We start from the raw sequence: 18,311 nt of genomic DNA, 5'->3' as shown, positions 1-18,311 counted from the left end.
GGCGGCGCAACAAAAAAGGGCGGCATGCCCGACCTGCTGAAAAATTAATCACCGACGTCACAAAGGAGTCGAGTCGGTCGAAGACAATGCCAGCGGTCCGGAAAAATATTTTTCATATTTTCCCTCTCTCCCTCGCGGTTAATAGCAAATACTCGATAATGGATCGTGGACACTCGCGACCTCGAGAAACGGAATGAAGTAGCGAATTATCGTTTTTCTGCTGATTTTTCAAGCTGAACGATCGAACGGAGTTTTTACCTCTAATGAATACCGAGCGAATATTAGCCGTCGTTATCCCTCTTATTTTAAAGACGCTACTTGAGAGTTGACGAACAGAGAGTTAGGAACGAGAAGTTTTATGCGATCTAAATCGCACAGACACAAAGGGAAATGGCCTATTCCTCTTACTGGCTTCGCGCGAGTGTTCATTTAATTCGGGAACCGACCACTTATTTCGAGGTTTTCACGTCCCTACATACGTACGTGTATATCGAAATCGCGCGTGACACGACAAACATGTAATCCGCGAGAAGGGTTGATCCCGGTTTAGCTCACATACGTATACCGTTGGAATCCGACGAGATTTAAGCCCCCGGCAAATTTGAATCTGTCAATCCGAAGTGTCCAGCCAACGTGTCGCTGCGCGAGAGAATGTATAATAAGGGAGCGTTCAGGATAATGCCATCCCGGCATGTTCAAAGACTTTTTTTCTGTTGTCGGAAAGATTTCACTCGTATTCATGAGTCCGCGTTCAGATCGGCTGGCTTTGCTAATTCTACTAATACATATCGCGGAAAAAGCGGCTTCGCTCGGAGGAGAAAAAGATGCGTGACAAGGGCGAGGAGTTAATACCGTTTTCCTTTTTTTTTTATTTTTTTTTTAATTAAGTCTGTGCACGCAACGAAGAAACGAATATTCGGAAAAATTTGTACAGAGTGCATTAGCAGCAGAGAAAATTTCAGCGACAAACGCGACTCTTTTTGCGTCTAGCCATTTAGTCGATGTAAAGCTAGAACGAGTCCGCGTTTACGCGCGCGCGTGAGATTAAAATATTAAAAGATAAATTTGGAGGTTTGCAATGTCATGCGTGTGTACTTAAGGGACTCGCGCGCGCAACGGTTTAACGTAGTGAATTTGTCGTGCAAAACGCGTCACGCGACGGACAAACAGACAGACGGAAACGAAAAAGCTGAAATTCATACTTCATTCACATACATTTCGATAATGTATGTACGTGTGTGATGTTTTTTTTTCTGTCTTTTCGTAGAAATTGGATCGAAGGAACGGACACCAACAGAGTGAATGAAGAGCGGAAAAGTGGAAATTCGAAGAAACGAGAGTCCAAATTGCATTTACGGTCTTGACCGTGGAAGAAGGAGAAACGATATTAAGACACCGGTGGCCCTTCGTCGGGGTCGATGTATCATTTGCCGGCGGGTCGTTAAGCGGTTTCAATTAGTTTCCCCGTACAGGTCCTCCTCCGCATCCACACACACACACGGTGTACACGAATGAGTGAGGGGGGAGCCCACCGTCACCCAACTTAATCGCGCGGTCCAGTTTTTTCTCATAATTAGGAAAAGCTCGTTAATACATGCCGGATATATTCCTTTCCTTTACGTCGACAACCAGTTTCGACGACTGCAAGTTTGAGCGTTCACCTATTTATCGCGAAAGTATAGCGAACGCGCCAATCGAGACGAAAATTTAATACTTAGTCGCGCGTTAAGACACAATATTCGCGAAAAAGCTTAAATATAAATAAACGTATCATAAATAATGAAAATATAATACATAATGATCTTTACGTTATATCAATCGTGGCTTTCGATATCAAATTTTAGTTACTATTTATCGTTACATTACATCCCTTCCTTTAGATTTCTCAACTTTGTTGAATATATTTAACATGTATACATTTGTATACCTTTATATTGCTACTGTACGACTTTATCGATACTTTATGTCATGTATCAATATATTTTCCGGACAAAAGAAAAATTACTTTTCCCCTTATAGTACAGAGAAGAAAAAGAACCAGTACAGTGTTTATTACCATTGAATTCTCTATTCGAGATAAACTCAAAGTTATCAAAAATTAATGATAACAATGTAATAAATGATGATTAAAGAAATATATTATAAATAAAATATTTTATCAGATGAGTGATGCAGAAAAATTTACATGACATGGTTACGTGTGTGGAGAGATTGTACTTGAGAAATTGTACGAAGCAAGACGACTAATGCCATCTTCAGCAGATAGTACGAATGCGAAATGCCCGTGTCAGTTATCGACAATTGTCACAGTTACCGACACGAAACGACTATATTCGATTATATTATTCGATTATAATAAATTTGATTTCAGTAAAAAAGAATATATCAATAAAATAAAATGGACAAAAAAAAGTTGCTAATAATAGCGTGATAATTATTAACATATAACAACAGCAATTAACTATAATAATAATAATAAATTATAATATAATAATAAATTCTTCACATACATTCAGCAATAAGCTGAATTATTGAATAATGTTAAAATTGTACTCTTATTGATTCCGCGCACAAACGAATCTTTTATCAATTTTCCACAGACAGGTAGGATTAATTGACGAGACCGAGATTGGGATCAAATCGTTTGTCTCCGCGGGAAACGTTCTTTCCCGGCCATCTTGATACACTACGGACGAAACGCTAAGCGATGCGCGAGCCCGAAAATACGCCATATTAGATAACCATCGTAATCGGTGCAATAATCAACTATGCCACGAGATTTGATCGATTATTCGATCAATTAATGACAATCACTGTTATCTCTTAGCGATAGATATCATTAATCATCTAGAGAAATATCTTTCTCGCGAAGAGACGATTAATCTTAACCTTCTTTTCTCGCAGCGCGTATCGTGTGTCGTAATTATTGTAATATCAGCTGTAATATACATATTCAAGCAAATGTTGAGATAAATAATGATAATACTCACTTCTACGGCGCCACAACTCGAAAGAGAACTTTCTCGCACACTCAAATGCACGCCCGAACGAAAGCTCGAGATATCGTAAAGGCGGGAATGTTGTAACTGAAGAAACTCAATACAAGAAACCGTTCAAATTTGAAGTCGCGCATGCGCATTATCGGAGGCGAGACCACGGTTCACGAGAGTCTGTGATTTCAGTAACGTATCAAGGCGAAATATGGAAATATGGCTCTGGAGCCCTTAAAATGCCGAATTAAATTCTAGGATGCCAATAATGGATAATCTCATAAAATTATTATCGAACAATATAGCATAGCCATAATACAGCTACAGATTATGATAAATAGTACAAAAGACTCACCGAATAAAGGAACGCCAACTATCTAAAAAGCCTTTCTCAACAATGTAAAATAGTTTCGCTGGATCGTCGCATTTGGATATTTCATTCCTATTCCTTCCATAGTACAAATCGGTGAGCTCATCTTTCTGCTGTTTCGCCTTTATCTTGTCGTCTTTCTTCGCTCTTTGTGCGTTTTCCATTTTCTCCTGAGAATATATCAATAGCAAATGTATAATCGAGAAAACATGTTTAAAAAGATATTTCAAGTTTGTTTTGCAAGAAAAAAATTTGCAGAATTTACCTCGCAGATTGAACAAGACGGTGATCCGATAGTATACTCTTTCGAGTCCGGAAAATATTTCCGAAGAATCGACCACGCCTCTAGAGGTATCACTTTCCTGCTGGAGTCTGCCGTTTTGAGCGAATTATGCTCGCAAAGTAAATCTTCGTTGAAGTTAATTATAATCTCGTTTCCATCGTTTTCCTCGACCTCTTTCGAACAGTCATTGCTATCCTTCCCTGTGTTTTTACTCTCTTCCTGCGGAGTGTCCTGGCAATCGTCAGCCTCTTGCTCCATGCCCTCTAAGAACGTTTCCATAGCTAATCTTCGCCATGATCGTAACGAATCAGTACCGATGATATAGCTAGTCTCAGAACTAAAACGATATAGATATCATATTATTAAAAACTTTTTTGTATTATAGAAACACCTTAAAGAGTCAAAAAATACTTACGGTTCTTTGAATGTACGAATTAGTTCATTAATTTCTTTATGATCACGTTCTAATGATAGTTTAAAGCGCAACAATTTACAACGTTTCTTCACGCAAGTTTCGCACAAAGATGTTTGGTCTAGTCGTGGACCTCCTCGATACCTCTCGTAAAGTATGTCGGCCACTGCTACCGGTATGCATTTTGCACGACTGACTTTTAATGGGTCGAGTCGATAGTGCGAGCACATTAAAATTGAATTGTCAATCGGGGGAATACCGTCCGCGGTAGAATATGTATTTAACCATTTCGATAACCAGTCGGTTGGTATCCAATAATACTCGTTCCAAGATATCGTCGATGCGATAATGTTATATATATCTATGACAAGTTGTCGTTTGAAATTATGATCTTCAATTTCTTTTTGCTAAAATACAAAACAGCGGAATGTAGCAAAAACGTAGCGTAACAGAAACTTACTTACGTATAGTAACGTTATTTATAGACAAAATATTTTCTTACCTTTTCTTGCTGGGCGGCTAACAAACTCAATTCATGCTTAACATTTTCTTGCCTGATAAGTTCGCGCATTGTGCTACTCACTTGCCAATTCTCGAATTCCATCTATAGAGAAATAAATACATATCTAATTAATCATATTTTATAATCTAGAATGCATCTAAGAAATGTATGACATACCTCTTCGTAAAAATCTCGCTCTCCGCAGCTCATAGCTCTGTGTGCAGCACCGTTTAGTCGTTTGTAATCAAGTTTGACAATTTTCACTATCGGTTTCTTTGGATGCTGAATTTTATTCTGCAATTGTTGCAACGTTAAGGGGTCATGCTTGTCTTTACATTCATCCGTATTAACAACGGTTTCTACAGTATCATTTCTAACTTCTATTGGCACATCAGTGTTTTCAGATACCACAGACTCATCTATTTCCATTTTATTCTCCAAATCTAGTTTGAGTATTCTCTGAGGATTTTCTTCTTCTATGGGTGATACATTTCCAACACCATTTTTCCGTTGTGCTTCATCTAACGTATCCGATTTGTCTTTAACACTAAGCCTTTCCAAGTTAACAGGATCACTGGAAACGCTCACTTCCGTGTCAAGTTTTCTCAATTTCATTTTCTTTGTAGCACTTATTGGCCAATCTGTAGTTAATTTTTTATAAACCAACATATACGCCGTATTCGATGAAAGGAATCCTTTCGGAACGCGGCCTCGTTTCATCGGTTTCACATTATCTAAAAAAAAAGGAAAAAAAAATTCTGGCTTGTGTCACGCCACAACTCACGCATTTTTTTTTTTTCTTTTAAACACAAAGCACGTAATTACCATTTACGCCATCCTCGATTCGTTTATTCTGCATCTTTTCCACTTTGTCGTCACTAAACTGATACCACTCACCACTTGAATTGCATATATTCGCGATGTAATGTCCAGAGTGAGCAGACGGACCTTTGTGGCTTAATACTGCGACGAGGCTGTACAAATGTGTTTGCGGCTGACACCTAACATATTCCGACATATCGAGGTCTTCGGGAAACTGGATATATGAATTTAACTTTTTCTTCTGCCCAGAATCCCTGTCACGGTGAATTGCGTCTTCAGTTCGAGCGGATGAAGGGTTCTCGCAAAATTAAAAAAAATTCCGAACTTACCTATGAAATACAAAACGCATCAATTGAATATTTAGAGTATCCGGCAGAGTTTCTAATCGTATGAATCGCCTGGCATCCTTTTTGTCATTGCAAGTGGTACAGTGATATTGATTCGCGCCCGTCAGCTGCTCTTCGGACAAATACTTGTCTATCGCCTCCTTCAAGGTGGCCGCCAATTGTAGATCCAACTCGTAGAATGTGGTAGACGTCGGATACTCGGTACCGCATGTAGAACAACTACATCAAACGCAGAAAAATCCTAATTACCCACTAAGAAGTCGTCGCTTCCTGTCAGATCGGTTGATCGCACCAGTCACCCTAGCGAGCAACGTGTCCTACCATGTTCTCATCGTCAAGATTCATCAGCATCATCATCGTTTAGGACAATTCTCATTTGTTTTCCACTTCAGAAAACCCACCAATTGATATAGCTGTATTTTCCCTGGGTCAGCCTCTGCAGCATCTGCTTCAGCTCTGAGTTTTGCTGCAGCTTTCCTTCTATATGGCACAGTAGCAGCTTGGAGAACTCCTGAGCGTCCTGTTGTGTTCTGGTATCCAGAGATAACGCGACAGCGAGATTCATTGGATCAAGAAGACTCCGATTTCCGAATTGCATCATCGCAAAAATGTATTGCAATTGGCCAACCGCGGTTACTGGATGATACGGTAGTCCTGTCTTCTTAGCCTGGTGCAATGTGTCCCTTTCTTCTGGATCTTCCGTGATATCCCATTTGTATATTATCCTCCTGTTAACATTGGATTTATTTAAATGAGATATAACAGAATAAAACTCAATTTATTTAATGCAATGTGTGTTCTGCATACCTCATATCTTCATTATGAAACCACATTTGAATTAAACTATTAACGTAGCAAGTAGCACCCAAGTTTTTTAATCCGACATATTGCGTCGGATCACGTAATTCAGATAGAGAGCTCTCTAAAGGCACTACCTCTGTGGGTTGTGACTTCATATATTTTTCTTCTCCTAAACCTGTCAGGCATTGAGGATTATTTGTACAATTCCGTCTAAAACAGAGATAACATGTCTTAAGCGGGATATATATTATTATGACAATAATAGTGACAACATAAATAATATATCAGATTCTTTTTACACCACAATTGATAACTTACTTGCAATTTTTACAACTTTTTAATCCAATTCTGTATGCAGTTTCTAAATGTATTTTTTCAATTTGTTCTGGAATAATGACTTCTACCCATGCCCATGCTAACTTTTCTAAATCGGCTTTTTTTGTTGGTGCCATATCTATAACATAAACTGTATAATGTTGATATTACTGATCAGGAATTATTAAGTTAAATATTATACTCGGTTAAATAATTGTACAAATATGACTTATATTCATATTATAATATATGATTAAAGTATATGATAAATATAAAGAGCATAGCTATTAGTGATAATTAACAGAATAAAATAACATAGAAGAATAACTTTATTTTTCCATTAAAAATATTAATATATTTTAAAAACATAAGAAAAGATATATGAGTTTCAGAATTTCAGGCTTATTCAATCTCTAAATATCTTGGTTCCCTTAGATTCTCTGTATATTTGCTTTTTCTATATGTGCAAATATGTTAAATTAATTTTATATAAAGCTGTATATCTTTACAGGTGAGAAAAATTTAACAGTCAAATTGTAGATGTATTAAATTGTTAAAAAATGGCTGACTTTTATATTAAAAAAAAATGTACAAAGTGATCATTTTACTGACAACAATCTAACATTTGTGTTCATCACCGTGAAAATAAATTGTCTAATTATTATTATAAAAGAATAACTAAAAAATATATCAAAATCGCAGTTTATGATACATAGTCGCAATTGTTGCAAAATCGTTTTTGCTAAAAAAATAGGAGCTCATGGTCAGAGCAACGTACGTATGCACGCATTCGATGATAATCTGGTAACTTTTCGCGCCATAACAAAATCGTACCATTTTGCAAGAATAAGAATAAAAAGACGGAAAAAAGTAGAGAAATTGATTTTCTGATAATGCGAAATGCCACGTAGTCGTGTTATCGAACAAGCGTTCGAGAAAAAATAAAGTAATAAACAACTGTAAAACACGACACAGCGAGTACATATACCTGCCTGCAACAGACTGTTCTTCGCACGATTTACGAGGTTATGGAAAAACACCGCTATTAGATTCGCGGCAGTACTCTGTAATTCATCAGTGTCAAACGGCACAAGATACAAGATACCGCTTCTGCAAATACACCTAATATCCGCAATCGATGCTAGACGCCACAAAAATATGCAAAAAACCGTCACTGAAAAGAGGGATACACTTTCTCAACTATCCGTCGCCATATGCAATCGGCTCGTATTGTAGCGCGCGTCAAATCAATCGCCAAAATTATTACAAGATAGATCGTAACAGAAATTAAAAATAAATATATCCACAATGTGAAACAATATTATGAGAAAATAAACGAGAAGCACTCACGCTTCAAATATTCTTATTTTCGCAAAATCATATTTTTTCTATGATCCGTCTTTATGCATACAAGATATCTTATGTTTGTAGATACACGTATATATGTGACGTACATACACATTGGTGCGTAAGTAGCATACGTATTCATACGTTCGCTGTGAACAAGTGAGATAGTGTGGTTGTACCGGACGAAGTAGTGAACCATCTTGCACCAAAAGTTTACAGCACGATCAAATATTTGACATTTGTAAAATGTCCAACACATTTCTTTATTTCGCTTACGGAAGTAATTTGCTTGCTAAAAGAATACGACTAAACAACTCAACCGCAGTAATGAGAGACATTGGTTATATAAAGGTAATCAGGTAAAGATAAGGAGGTACACGTTTGGTTGTTCTATATCATTGCTTATACATTGACTATAATGACATATGTACGTGCAATTGTTGATAAACTTAATGATAAAATATTTTTCCATTTTATTGCAAACTATCACTTATAAATTTTATAAATTTATCTTATCTAATTAAAAAACATTTAAATGATATCTAAATGTTTTTCAAACAGTATTTCTTTATTTGATAATAATATATAAAATATGGATACAACTTAACAAAAATAATTTGTAGAATACATGTACATATACAATACATACATGTACATATACAATACATTAGACTTTGTGGACGATGAGATAAGAATAATCACAAAGATAAGACTATACCTTATTTTTAAAGAATCAGAAAAATCTATGAACACGATTCACACAATATATTTATTTGTTAAAAATTATGCAATACAATTTATAATATAAAGTCAATTATGGAATTATGAAAATTTAAATTTTCAAAATTTTTTATATCTTCAAATATAAATTGAAGAACCCTCATGTCACTTTTATATTTATATATTATGTTTGTTACATATTTTTTTCTATATGTACAATCGCGCACACACACACACACACACACACACACATACACACACACACACACACACACACACACATATATACATATACACACGCATATGTGCACGCACCCACAAGATAAATGTTTTTATTAGAATTTTAGATTGGATTTTCAAAGATATTCTAAACGATGGCATGGAGCATCAGCAACAATTGTAGAAACAAATGACTCGATCGTGTGGGGCGTGATTTGGGAATTAGACAAAAGTAATTTGTCTACCTTAGATCAACAAGAAGGTGTTCAAAATAATATATATCATGCATTGTCCGTGGATGTTGAAACTCCTAATGGTACAATTCTGAATTGTAGAGTGTACCAACAATGTCATAATCCAACAGAATACATAAAACCAGTAGACCTTCCAATGGATAGAAAACCTTCACCATTGTATCTGTATATATCTACATATAGATGTAATATGAATAATATATGCAAAGTAATATAATTGAACTTTAAACATTTACCACAATTTTTACCTTGATTATAGAAGGATGATGATAAAAGGAGCCCAAGAAAACAATCTTCCTGATGATTATCTCAAATTCTTAAAATCTATCTCAGATAATGGATACAAAGGAAAATATGATATCAGGTGAACAACAAATTTAGTAGCTAAAAAAATTTATACTTTATATACCAAATAGTGTTATAATCGATAAATCTTATAATGTAAATTTCATCAATACCTTATATATATTGACAAAAATATTATAGCACAATATCTTCCATTTGTTTTTCCATGGTTATGTACAACGTCGCATCACAGCCTTTCTCTAATTGAAGACTAGATTCCACGATTTTCTTATTGTGCGAGTGTTTCTGATAATATGGATCAAGCATCACATGCTCTAATGCCGTTTCTGATGTCATTTCGTCCAACGTGTGTCGTGGAAGCTTCAGTTTTAAGAACTGACGTTTGTTTATCTAAATATATATGGAAATAAAAAATAGCATAATTGTATATGTAAATATATATATATATATATATATTAGTCACAGTATTCTTATTTGAAATATGTACAAATATAGAATATAGAAGTACTTACAAATATATTTAATGTGAGTTTATAATCCATATCGATATCTGGCCATTTCTGTTCCAATAAATCTTTATCCAAATTTACTTCTTTATTATCTATAAGATGATGCTTTGCGGAGCAGAAAATAGCCCACAATTCAGAGGCAAAGTGTGGAATGAAAGGTGCAAGCATTAGAATTTGAACTGCCAAAGCTCGTTCGAATTCACGACTTTTTCTTAAACATTCTATATGAACTTTTCGTAAACTGTAATTATAGGTTCGATATGTATTCAGATATTTGAATTGTTGCAAAAGTCAGTTACTACATATTATTTATTTACCTATTTGTAAGACCTTGCATTCTGGATATTGCCACACTAAATTGCTGCGTGTCTACTATATTATGCGTGACATTTTTTAAAAAATAATTTCGACTGTCGAACATATATGCATCGTGTTCAGCGAACATAGGATGGGTAGATTTAGTTTGTAGTTCCTCCAGAGACATATTGTCACGTTCATATTTAAATTGTCTCACGGTATTCCAAATACGATTTTGCCAATTCTGTATGCCAGGAATAGCTGCAATTTTACATGTCCATATGAATATATGAATATACATGTTGTAATAAACCTACTATTTAAGTGAGCAGTTAATATTTGGAAAGTTGATAAATTAAGCCTTACTATCTTCTGACCAATGCCTCGTGGACTTTGGTGCAACATCAGCCAATATTAATAATCTGGTCATATCTATCCCATATTTATCCAACAATATAAGAGGATCAACACCATTGTATTTTGATTTTGACATCTTCTCCCAATTTACAGACACTGGTTCGCCGGATAATGTCTCATATTGATTGAACTCTGTTTCCTTTACTTCTTTTGTGCTTACATATTTGCCAGTTTTCTTAATTTTATATGTTTTACTCATTACCATACCTTGCACAAGAAGCTGTCTAAATGGTTCTTTACATGGTACAAGACCTTCTGAGTATAAGAAGTGACTTATAAATCGAGCAAAGTACAAATGGAGCACAGCTGAAAAATATAAAATATATAAATATAAATATATTTTTTTCAAAATATGAACATGTCAAATCTTAACGGTGAAAAGAACATTATTATCATACCATGTTCTTTGCCACCTATATAAAGATCTACAGGGAAAGTTTTCTTGACCTTCTCCACTGAAAACATCTCTTTTGTATTATCAGGATCTAAGAAACGTAGAAAGTACCAGCTGCTATCTACGAACGTATCCATCGTATCAGTTTCTCTCTTCGCATTTCCTTTACACACAGGACATTTTGCTACCAACCAATCTTCGTTTTCGTTAGCTGATAAATTCGTATTTGATATATGCTTTATGTTTGGTAACGTAACGGGAAGTTGATCGCGAGGTACTGGCTGAGTGCCACACTTTACACAATGAATCATGGGTATTGGTGTACCCCAATATCTCTGTCTCGAGATTAACCAGTCTTGCAGTTTTGAACTTACTGGATATCCACCTATTTTCCATTCTCTAGCTTTCTGTAATATTTTAGACAACTTTTGCTGCTGTTGTTCATAGCTACGTATCGTATGCCGAGTGAACGATATCCCAACCAACTCTGAAAATTGTAAATCATCCATAGATGCGGAAGGTATACCCAGATGGTTGTCTCTGCATGGTGAATAAACAATCTTATCGGTAACAAAGATCGGCAATTCTTCACCAGAGAATGGATTTAATACTTTTGCATTTAAACATTTGATACCGACATCTATATCATGTGTATAATCTTTACGATGTAATATATTTTGAGGAGATATAGCAACAAACTTTGCATATTCTATAAATTCTGGCATGTTTGTCCATAAATTCATTGTGTTTGGAAAATCTGGAATATCAGATATCAATTTAAAATCGATATTAATACCATTGCAGTTGCCTATCCAATGCTTCTGCAACTTTATGATATCACTCCATTCCTTCAAATTTGGATCGTTTAAACCCTCTAGCAATGACCTGCAATAGATGGTTAATCAATCAACTATAACAAAATGGGTTATATCAAACATTTCTTTTAGCTCTTACTTTGCAAAAGCAGTAGTCCTAATAAACCACTGCTTCAACATTTTCTTTTCTACTAATGCACCAGACCTCCATGATCGCTGATTCAAATCTACTTGTTCGTCAGCTAGTACAGTCTTATCTACAGGATCCCAGTTAACATAAGATTCTTTTCGATATACTAAATTTTTATCGTATAATTTTAGGAATAATTCCTGTGTCCACCTGTAATAATTTGGATTGCAAGTTGCAAATTCTCTTTCCCAATCAAAAGAATAGTTCAGCATTGTCAATTGATTACGCATTGTTTGTATATTATCTCTTGTCCATACAACTGGATCCACTTTTTGTTCAATAGCAGCATTCTCTGCTGGTAGTCCAAAAGCATCCCAACCCATGGGATGAATTACATTTTTACCTGTATGAGGTTTTTTATATTATTCCAATTTGTATATATATATATATATATATATGACTCATATTTTAGAGAATATATTATAAAGTCTTGATATATAATTTCTATGTCATAAAATACACATATATATACATATATATATATATAGATATATATATATATGTATATGTATATTAAAATAAAATGCTTACCTTTCATTCTATAAAATCTAGCTACTGTATCACTTATTGTATAAACCCTTATATGACCTATGTGTAAAGCACCAGAAGGATATGGAAACATAGATAGAATATAAAATTTATCTTTTGCTTTATGATCAATATTGGATTTGTACAAATTTATTTTATCTCTCCAGTGGTCTTCTATTTGGTGCTTCACTTTGGTTGAACAGTCTGTTATCTAAAAAATAAATTTTTGCTTGTCTAATAAACAATACAATAATGTTTAGTCTAAGCCACAACAATCTTTAAATATTTTACTAATTTATTTCTCTATGTTCAACTGTGTTCTTTGTGGGAAAACAAAATTTATATCTAGATATATTTGAATGTAGGCAAAATACATACAAAACTGTTGTGCCAGATAAACGAAAACTTTCATATTTCATACATAAATATCTTGTAAAATATATAAACAAGATAAAGGACAAAATTTTAACAGAAATATTTATACCTCCAACGCATTCGTTGCGGACGCCGTTAATTGCCGATGAAGAATATCACTGAAAAACTTTCGTGTTCTGTATCGTGACAACATCTTAAAGGAATACAATACATTTTGTACCATTGTTAAACCTTATTCTTATCATACAAACAAAATCGATACAAAATGAAATATTTTTGTTTAATATTATTATATTCTAGTTTTCTGTTATTATTACAGCACGTAGGCCGCCATTTGCATAAACTACTCGAGGCAAGTTATATACTCTCGTTTATAGTTAATAAATTATATTTTATCACGTCGAAATTTTAAACATATCTTAAAATTAATATGTTATATACATGTGTGTATGTGTGTGCATTTTTTGCTTTTGTATAAACATACCAAGAAGTAATTCTCTATTTAACAGATGACTAGCTCAAAAGAGTTATTTCCGGCACTTCCGATGGGCTTCCATATCGTGTCCTCGAGAATAACTGTTGAGTTCAGCGTTGGAAATTTGTATTAATGTAAGCTTTTACAATCGTATATCTATTAAATACATAATAAGGATTTATATTTTTATAACTCTGGTTACTTCTCTCTAAAACATATATATATGTAACAATTTTTATGGTAAAACTCTTTAATTTACATCATATTTACATCATTAGAGAGAGGTTATAATCTAGATCCATTTTTATTATAAAAGTTTTGTTACATATTTTGAAACATTCTTTTATAACTTCTTACTACCTTGAAAACACGATACTATTGATATTCATCAATTTTTCAATAAGTTATTTTTTATATTCTTAGTAACAACTTCTCAGCAATTTCTCAATCTGTTAATAGTCTATATTCAATCAAGATATTGACTTTTTTTATAATGACGTAGAGTTATTACTGGAGAGTTATGAATATATTAAAAAATATTTAATATTTATGTATAAATAGACACTATGTTTATGTATAAATAAACAATGTTCTGGTGAAGATCCTTGAATCTGTTTGATAATTATCATGTAAAGTTTAATGAATACAAAATAAGACTGTTGATAATATTAATAGATATTGGATATCAACTATGGGGAAGCGCAATAATATGATCCCAAATGGTCATTTTCATAAGGATTGGCAACATTTTGTCAAAACCTGGTTCAATCAACCTGCTAGGAAAACACGTTGCCATAAAAGTCGTGTTAAGAAAGCAAGAGCTGTTGCTCCCAGGTATGTGAAATAATTTTAGTATGTTTATAATTTATATTTTCTTATAGATCTATATCTGTATCATATAAGTTTACTAACACACTGACAATACATATATTTAAACTGTTTTATATATATATATATAAAATTCCTATATTTATTTCTAATAAAATATTTTTAAACATGTTTTAGGCCAGCAGGTCTTTTAAGACCCGTAGTTCATTGCCCGACATTCCGCTACCACACTAAAGTTCGTGCTGGTAGAGGATTTACTCTGGCTGAGCTGAAAACAAGTGGTTTGAATAAAAGATTTGCCATAACAGTCGGTATTGCTGTTGATCCATGTCGCCGTAATAAATCTGTTGAATCCTTTCAAACATGCACAACGTTTGAAAGAATATGGAGCCAAGTGGATCCTCCTTCCAACGAATAAAAAGAAAGTATGTCAATGATATTTATAAATTGCTTTTGTTTAATATTTGTGATTATACTATATCTAGAATAATGTTTAGCATAATTTGATGTTCTGTATGATAGTTGTGTTTTTAAAGTTATTAATTATTTTTAATGTTTCAGCCTAAACCTGGTGATGCAACTGAGGAAGAAAGGGGATTGGCAATTCAGTTGAAAACTGACCCGATGCCAATACGGCATCAAACTCCTGCTAAAGGTAAAGCCTGTACTGTAACAGACGGAGAAACTAAATTCTCTGCATATGTGGCTCTTCGCAAAGCAAGGACAGATGCACGTTTAATAGGGGTTCGTGCGAAGCGAGTTAATGATGCTGCTGAAAACCCTGATGACTTGACTAGACTTGCTAAGGACAGAAAGCCTAAAAAATAATCTTCATGATCTGTTTTCTGTTCTGTTTTCAAATATAGAATATAGAAGTACTTACAAATATATTTAATGTGAGTTTATAATCCATATAGATATCTGGCCATTTCTGTTCCAATAAATCTTTATCCAAATTTACTTCTTTATTATCTATAAGATGATGCTTTGCGGAGCAGAAAATAGTCCACAATTCAGAGGCAAAGTGTGGAATGAAAGGTGCAAGCATGAGAATTTGGACTGCCAAGGCTCGTTCGAATTCACGACTTTTTCTTAAACATTCTATATAAACTTTTCGCAAACTGTAATTATAGGTTCGATATGTATTCAGATATTTGAATTGTTGCAAAAGTCAGTTACTACATATATATTTACCTATTTGTAAGACCTTGCATTCTGGATATTGCTACACTAAATTGCTGTGTGTCTACTATATTATGCGTGACAACATCTTAAGCGGATACAATACATTTTGTACCATTATTAAACCTTATTCTTATCATACAAACAAAATCGATACAAAATGAAATATTTTGGTTTGATATATTATATTCTAGTTTTCTGTTATTGTTACAGCACGTATTTGCCGCCATTTGCATAAACTACTCGAGGCAAGTTATATACTCTCGGTTATAGTTAATAGATTATATTTTATCACATCGAAATTTTAAACATTTCTTAAAATTAACATGTTATATATATGTTTGTGTATGTGTGTGCATTTTTTGCTTTTGTATAAACATACCAAGAAGTAATTCTCTATTTAACAGATGACCAGCTGAAAAGAGTTATTTCCGGCACTTCCAATGGTCTTCCATATAGAGTGTTCCTCGAGAATAACTGTTGAGTTCAGCGTTGGAAATTTGTATTAATGTAAGTTTTTACAATCGTATATCTATTAAATACATAATAAGGATATATATTTTAATAACTCTGATTACTTCTCTCTAAAATATATATATATATGTAACAATTTTTATGGTAAAACTCTTTAATTTATATCACATTTACATCATTAGAGAGAAAAGTTATAATCTAGATCCATCTTTATTATAAAAGTTTTGTTACATATTTTGCAACATTCTTTTATAACTTCTTACTACCTTGAAAACACGATACTATTGATATTCATCAATTTTACAATAAGTTATTTTTTATATTCTTAGTAACAACTTCTCAGCAATCTCTCAATCTGTTAATAGTCTACATTCAATCAAGATATTGACTTTTTTTATAATGATGTAGAGTTATTACTAGAGAGTCATGAATATATTTACAAAATATTTAATATTTATGTATAAATAAACACTATGTTTATGTATAAGTAAACAATGTTCTGGTGAAGATCCTTGAATATGTTTGATAATTATCATGTAAAGTTTAATGAATACAAAACAAGACTGTTGATAACTATTGATAATATTAATAGATATTGGATATCAACTATGCGGAAACGCAATAATATGATCCCGAATGGTCATTTTCATAAGGATTGGCAACGTTTTGTCAAAACCTGGTTCAATCAATCTGCTAGGAAAATACGTCGCCATAAAAGTCGTGTTAAGAAAGCAAGAGCTGTTGCTCCCAAGTATGTGAAATAATTTTAGTATGTTTATAATTTATATTTTCTTATAGATCTATATCTGTATCATATAAGTTCACTAACACGCTGACAATACATATATTTAAACTGTTTTATATATATATATATAAAATTCCTATATTTGTTTCTAATTAAATATTTTTAAACATGTTTTAGGCCAGCAGGTCTTTTAAGACCCGTAGTTCATTGCCCGACATTCCGCTACCACACTAAAGTTCATGCTGGTAGAGGATTTACCCTGGCTGAGCTGAAAACAAGTGGTTTGAATAAAAGATTTGCCAGAACAGTCGGTATTGCTGTTGATCCACGTCGTCGCAATAAATCTGTTGAATCCCTTCAAACAAATGTACAACGTTTGAAAGAATATAGGGCCAAGTTGATCCTCTTTCCAACGAATGGAAAGAAAGTATGTCAATGATATTTATAAATTGCTTTTGTTTAATGTTTGTGATTATACTATATCTAGAAAAATGTTTAGCATAATTTGATGTTCTGTATGGTTGTGTTTTTAAAGTTATTAATTATTTTTAATGTTTCAGCCTAAACCTGGTGATGCAACTGAGGAAGAAGGGAGATTGGCAACTCAGTTGAAAACAGATCCGATGCCAACAAGGCATTGTAAGATATAAAAAGAGCAGTCGTCTATCTTTATTCCTTTCTCTTTCTAATCTCTCTTCTTCAAGATCCTCCTCCTTAGTTAGAAAAGGGGATGTTCAGGATGTAGGGGTTCCGAGCGATTAGTATGAAACTCTTCTTATATTGAACAAGAATATAAATATATATATTGTAAAAAGAACACATACAATTGTACCCGACACCGCGATTTATACAAATATATCGCTTTACAAAGCTTGACTATGTCCGATTTTGTCTTTCGACTCGACTCTCTCTCTCTAACTATCCGTCTCCAAGCTGAATCGCCGAAAAGCCCTGCCTCCGTCCGTTCGCCTCTTTTTCTTTCCTCCATCAGCCGAACCTGGACTGTTGAGACCGGACTTTCTCCCGTGGCTCCCCCGGAACGAGCTGGTGCTGTCCTCCCTCGTCTATATCTTACAGCATCAAGCTCCTGCTAAAGCTAAAGCCCGTACTGTAAAGCTCCTTGCACAATGCCAGGCAACAGACAATAAGAATAAAAATAGACCAATCACAATAGATTATTCTTATAATAGTCGATTGTGATTGGTCTATTTTTATTCTTATCGTTGTTGCCTGGCATTGTGCAAGGGGCCTTACAGACGAAGAAACTAAATTCTCTGCATATGTGGCTCTTCGCAAAGCAATGGCAGATGCACGTTTAATAGGGATTCGTGCGAAGCGAGTTAAGGATGCTGCTGAAAACCCTGATGACTTGACTAGACTTGCTAAGGACAGAA

General features: G+C 33.9%; 4 protein-coding genes and 1 pseudogene across 12 annotated transcripts in view; 3 read left to right on the top strand and 2 right to left on the bottom strand.

Moving 5' to 3' along the window:
- Positions 1–8,143, bottom strand: part of LOC105183360 (ubiquitin carboxyl-terminal hydrolase 48) — a 57,281-nt gene extending 49,138 nt beyond the window's left edge. For 2 of the 6 annotated variants that reach the window (XR_003112573.1, XM_025296742.1), the window contains exons 1-11: positions 7,831–8,143; positions 6,846–6,993; positions 6,534–6,737; positions 6,128–6,454; positions 5,709–5,945; positions 5,383–5,633; positions 4,735–5,291; positions 4,558–4,659; positions 4,059–4,462; positions 3,626–3,980; positions 3,346–3,530 (exon numbers count right to left, since the gene is read on the bottom strand). Coding sequence is in view for 5 of the 6 variants with exons in the window: in XM_025296742.1 (XP_025152527.1) it covers positions 3,346–3,530; positions 3,626–3,980; positions 4,059–4,462; positions 4,558–4,659; positions 4,735–5,291; positions 5,383–5,633; positions 5,709–5,945; positions 6,128–6,454; positions 6,534–6,737; positions 6,846–6,979 (2,756 nt within the window). In the remaining variant the exon portion in view is untranslated. Of the gene's footprint in view, positions 1–3,345; positions 3,531–3,625; positions 3,981–4,058; positions 4,463–4,557; positions 4,660–4,734; positions 5,292–5,382; positions 5,634–5,708; positions 5,946–6,047; positions 6,455–6,533; positions 6,738–6,845; positions 6,994–7,830 lie in introns of those variants that run through there. The other 4 variants (XM_025296743.1, XM_025296744.1, XM_011141419.3 and 1 more) reach the window with 4 other exon arrangements.
- A 117-nt stretch (positions 8,144–8,260) lies between these two features.
- LOC105183396 (gamma-glutamylcyclotransferase) lies at positions 8,261–10,105 on the top strand. 4 transcript variants are annotated; one of them, XM_019841289.2, is made up of 4 exons: positions 8,261–8,540; positions 9,249–9,547; positions 9,645–9,746; positions 9,921–10,105. In XM_019841289.2, the coding sequence occupies exons 1-4, from the start codon at positions 8,436–8,438 to the stop codon at positions 9,940–9,942; spliced, it is 528 nt and encodes a 175-aa protein (XP_019696848.1). In that variant the 5' UTR covers positions 8,261–8,435; the 3' UTR covers positions 9,943–10,105. The 4 variants fall into 4 exon arrangements, with proteins under 4 accessions (XP_019696848.1, XP_019696852.1, XP_011139781.1 ...); XM_011141469.3 differs by having other exon boundaries at positions 8,272–8,540; positions 9,642–9,746; XM_019841293.2 differs by lacking the exon at positions 9,921–10,105 and having other exon boundaries at positions 8,263–8,540; positions 9,249–9,567; positions 9,645–9,679.
- LeuRS-m (Leucyl-tRNA synthetase, mitochondrial) lies at positions 9,663–13,546 on the bottom strand. Its single transcript, XM_011141459.3, has 9 exons — positions 13,323–13,546; positions 12,842–13,049; positions 12,260–12,653; positions 11,310–12,190; positions 10,861–11,217; positions 10,515–10,755; positions 10,201–10,438; positions 9,841–10,078; positions 9,663–9,766 (listed from the first exon to the last, which is right to left on the bottom strand). The coding sequence occupies exons 1-8, from the start codon at positions 13,434–13,436 to the stop codon at positions 9,863–9,865; spliced, it is 2,649 nt and encodes an 882-aa protein (XP_011139761.1). The 5' UTR covers positions 13,437–13,546; the 3' UTR covers positions 9,663–9,766; positions 9,841–9,862.
- Positions 13,547–13,754: 208 nt separating this feature from the next.
- LOC112588126 (60S ribosomal protein L13-like) lies at positions 13,755–16,838 on the top strand (annotated as a pseudogene).
- Positions 16,781–17,567, top strand: LOC105192527 (60S ribosomal protein L13). Its single transcript, XM_025296807.1, has 3 exons — positions 16,781–16,923; positions 17,095–17,344; positions 17,478–17,567. The coding sequence occupies exons 1-3, from the start codon at positions 16,781–16,783 to the stop codon at positions 17,565–17,567; spliced, it is 483 nt and encodes a 160-aa protein (XP_025152592.1).
- Positions 17,568–18,311: the final 744 nt, after the last annotated feature.

The sequence above is a fragment of the Harpegnathos saltator genome, unplaced genomic scaffold (genome assembly GCF_003227715.2).
Source record: "Harpegnathos saltator strain DR-91 unplaced genomic scaffold, Hsal_v8.6 scaffold16, whole genome shotgun sequence".
Classification (NCBI taxonomy): Eukaryota; Metazoa; Arthropoda; class Insecta; order Hymenoptera; family Formicidae; genus Harpegnathos; species Harpegnathos saltator.
This window is presented reverse-complemented; position numbering and strand designations above follow the sequence as displayed.

Coding starts and splice junctions, on each gene's coding strand:
- LeuRS-m (XM_011141459.3), bottom strand. CDS start 13,436: ATGGTACAAAATGTATTGTATTCCTTTAAGATGTTGTCACGATACAGA. Junction 12,191..12,259: donor AGGACTACTGCTTTTGCAAA/GTAAGAGCTAAA, acceptor CATCTATTGCAG/GTCATTGCTAGAGGGTTTAA. Junction 10,439..10,514: donor ATGCAAGGTCTTACAAATAG/GTAAATAAATAA, acceptor CTATAATTACAG/TTTACGAAAAGTTCATATAG.
- LOC105183396 (XM_011141469.3), top strand. CDS start 8,436: ATGTCCAACACATTTCTTTATTTCGCTTACGGAAGTAATTTGCTTGCT. Junction 8,541..9,248: donor GAGACATTGGTTATATAAAG/GTAATCAGGTAA, acceptor TGTTTTTATTAG/AATTTTAGATTGGATTTTCA. Junction 9,747..9,920: donor AAAGGAAAATATGATATCAG/GTGAACAACAAA, acceptor GTCGCATCACAG/CCTTTCTCTAATTGAAGACT.
- LOC105192527 (XM_025296807.1), top strand. CDS start 16,781: ATGCGGAAACGCAATAATATGATCCCGAATGGTCATTTTCATAAGGAT. Junction 16,924..17,094: donor GCAAGAGCTGTTGCTCCCAA/GTATGTGAAATA, acceptor AACATGTTTTAG/GCCAGCAGGTCTTTTAAGAC. Junction 17,345..17,477: donor TTCCAACGAATGGAAAGAAA/GTATGTCAATGA, acceptor TTAATGTTTCAG/CCTAAACCTGGTGATGCAAC.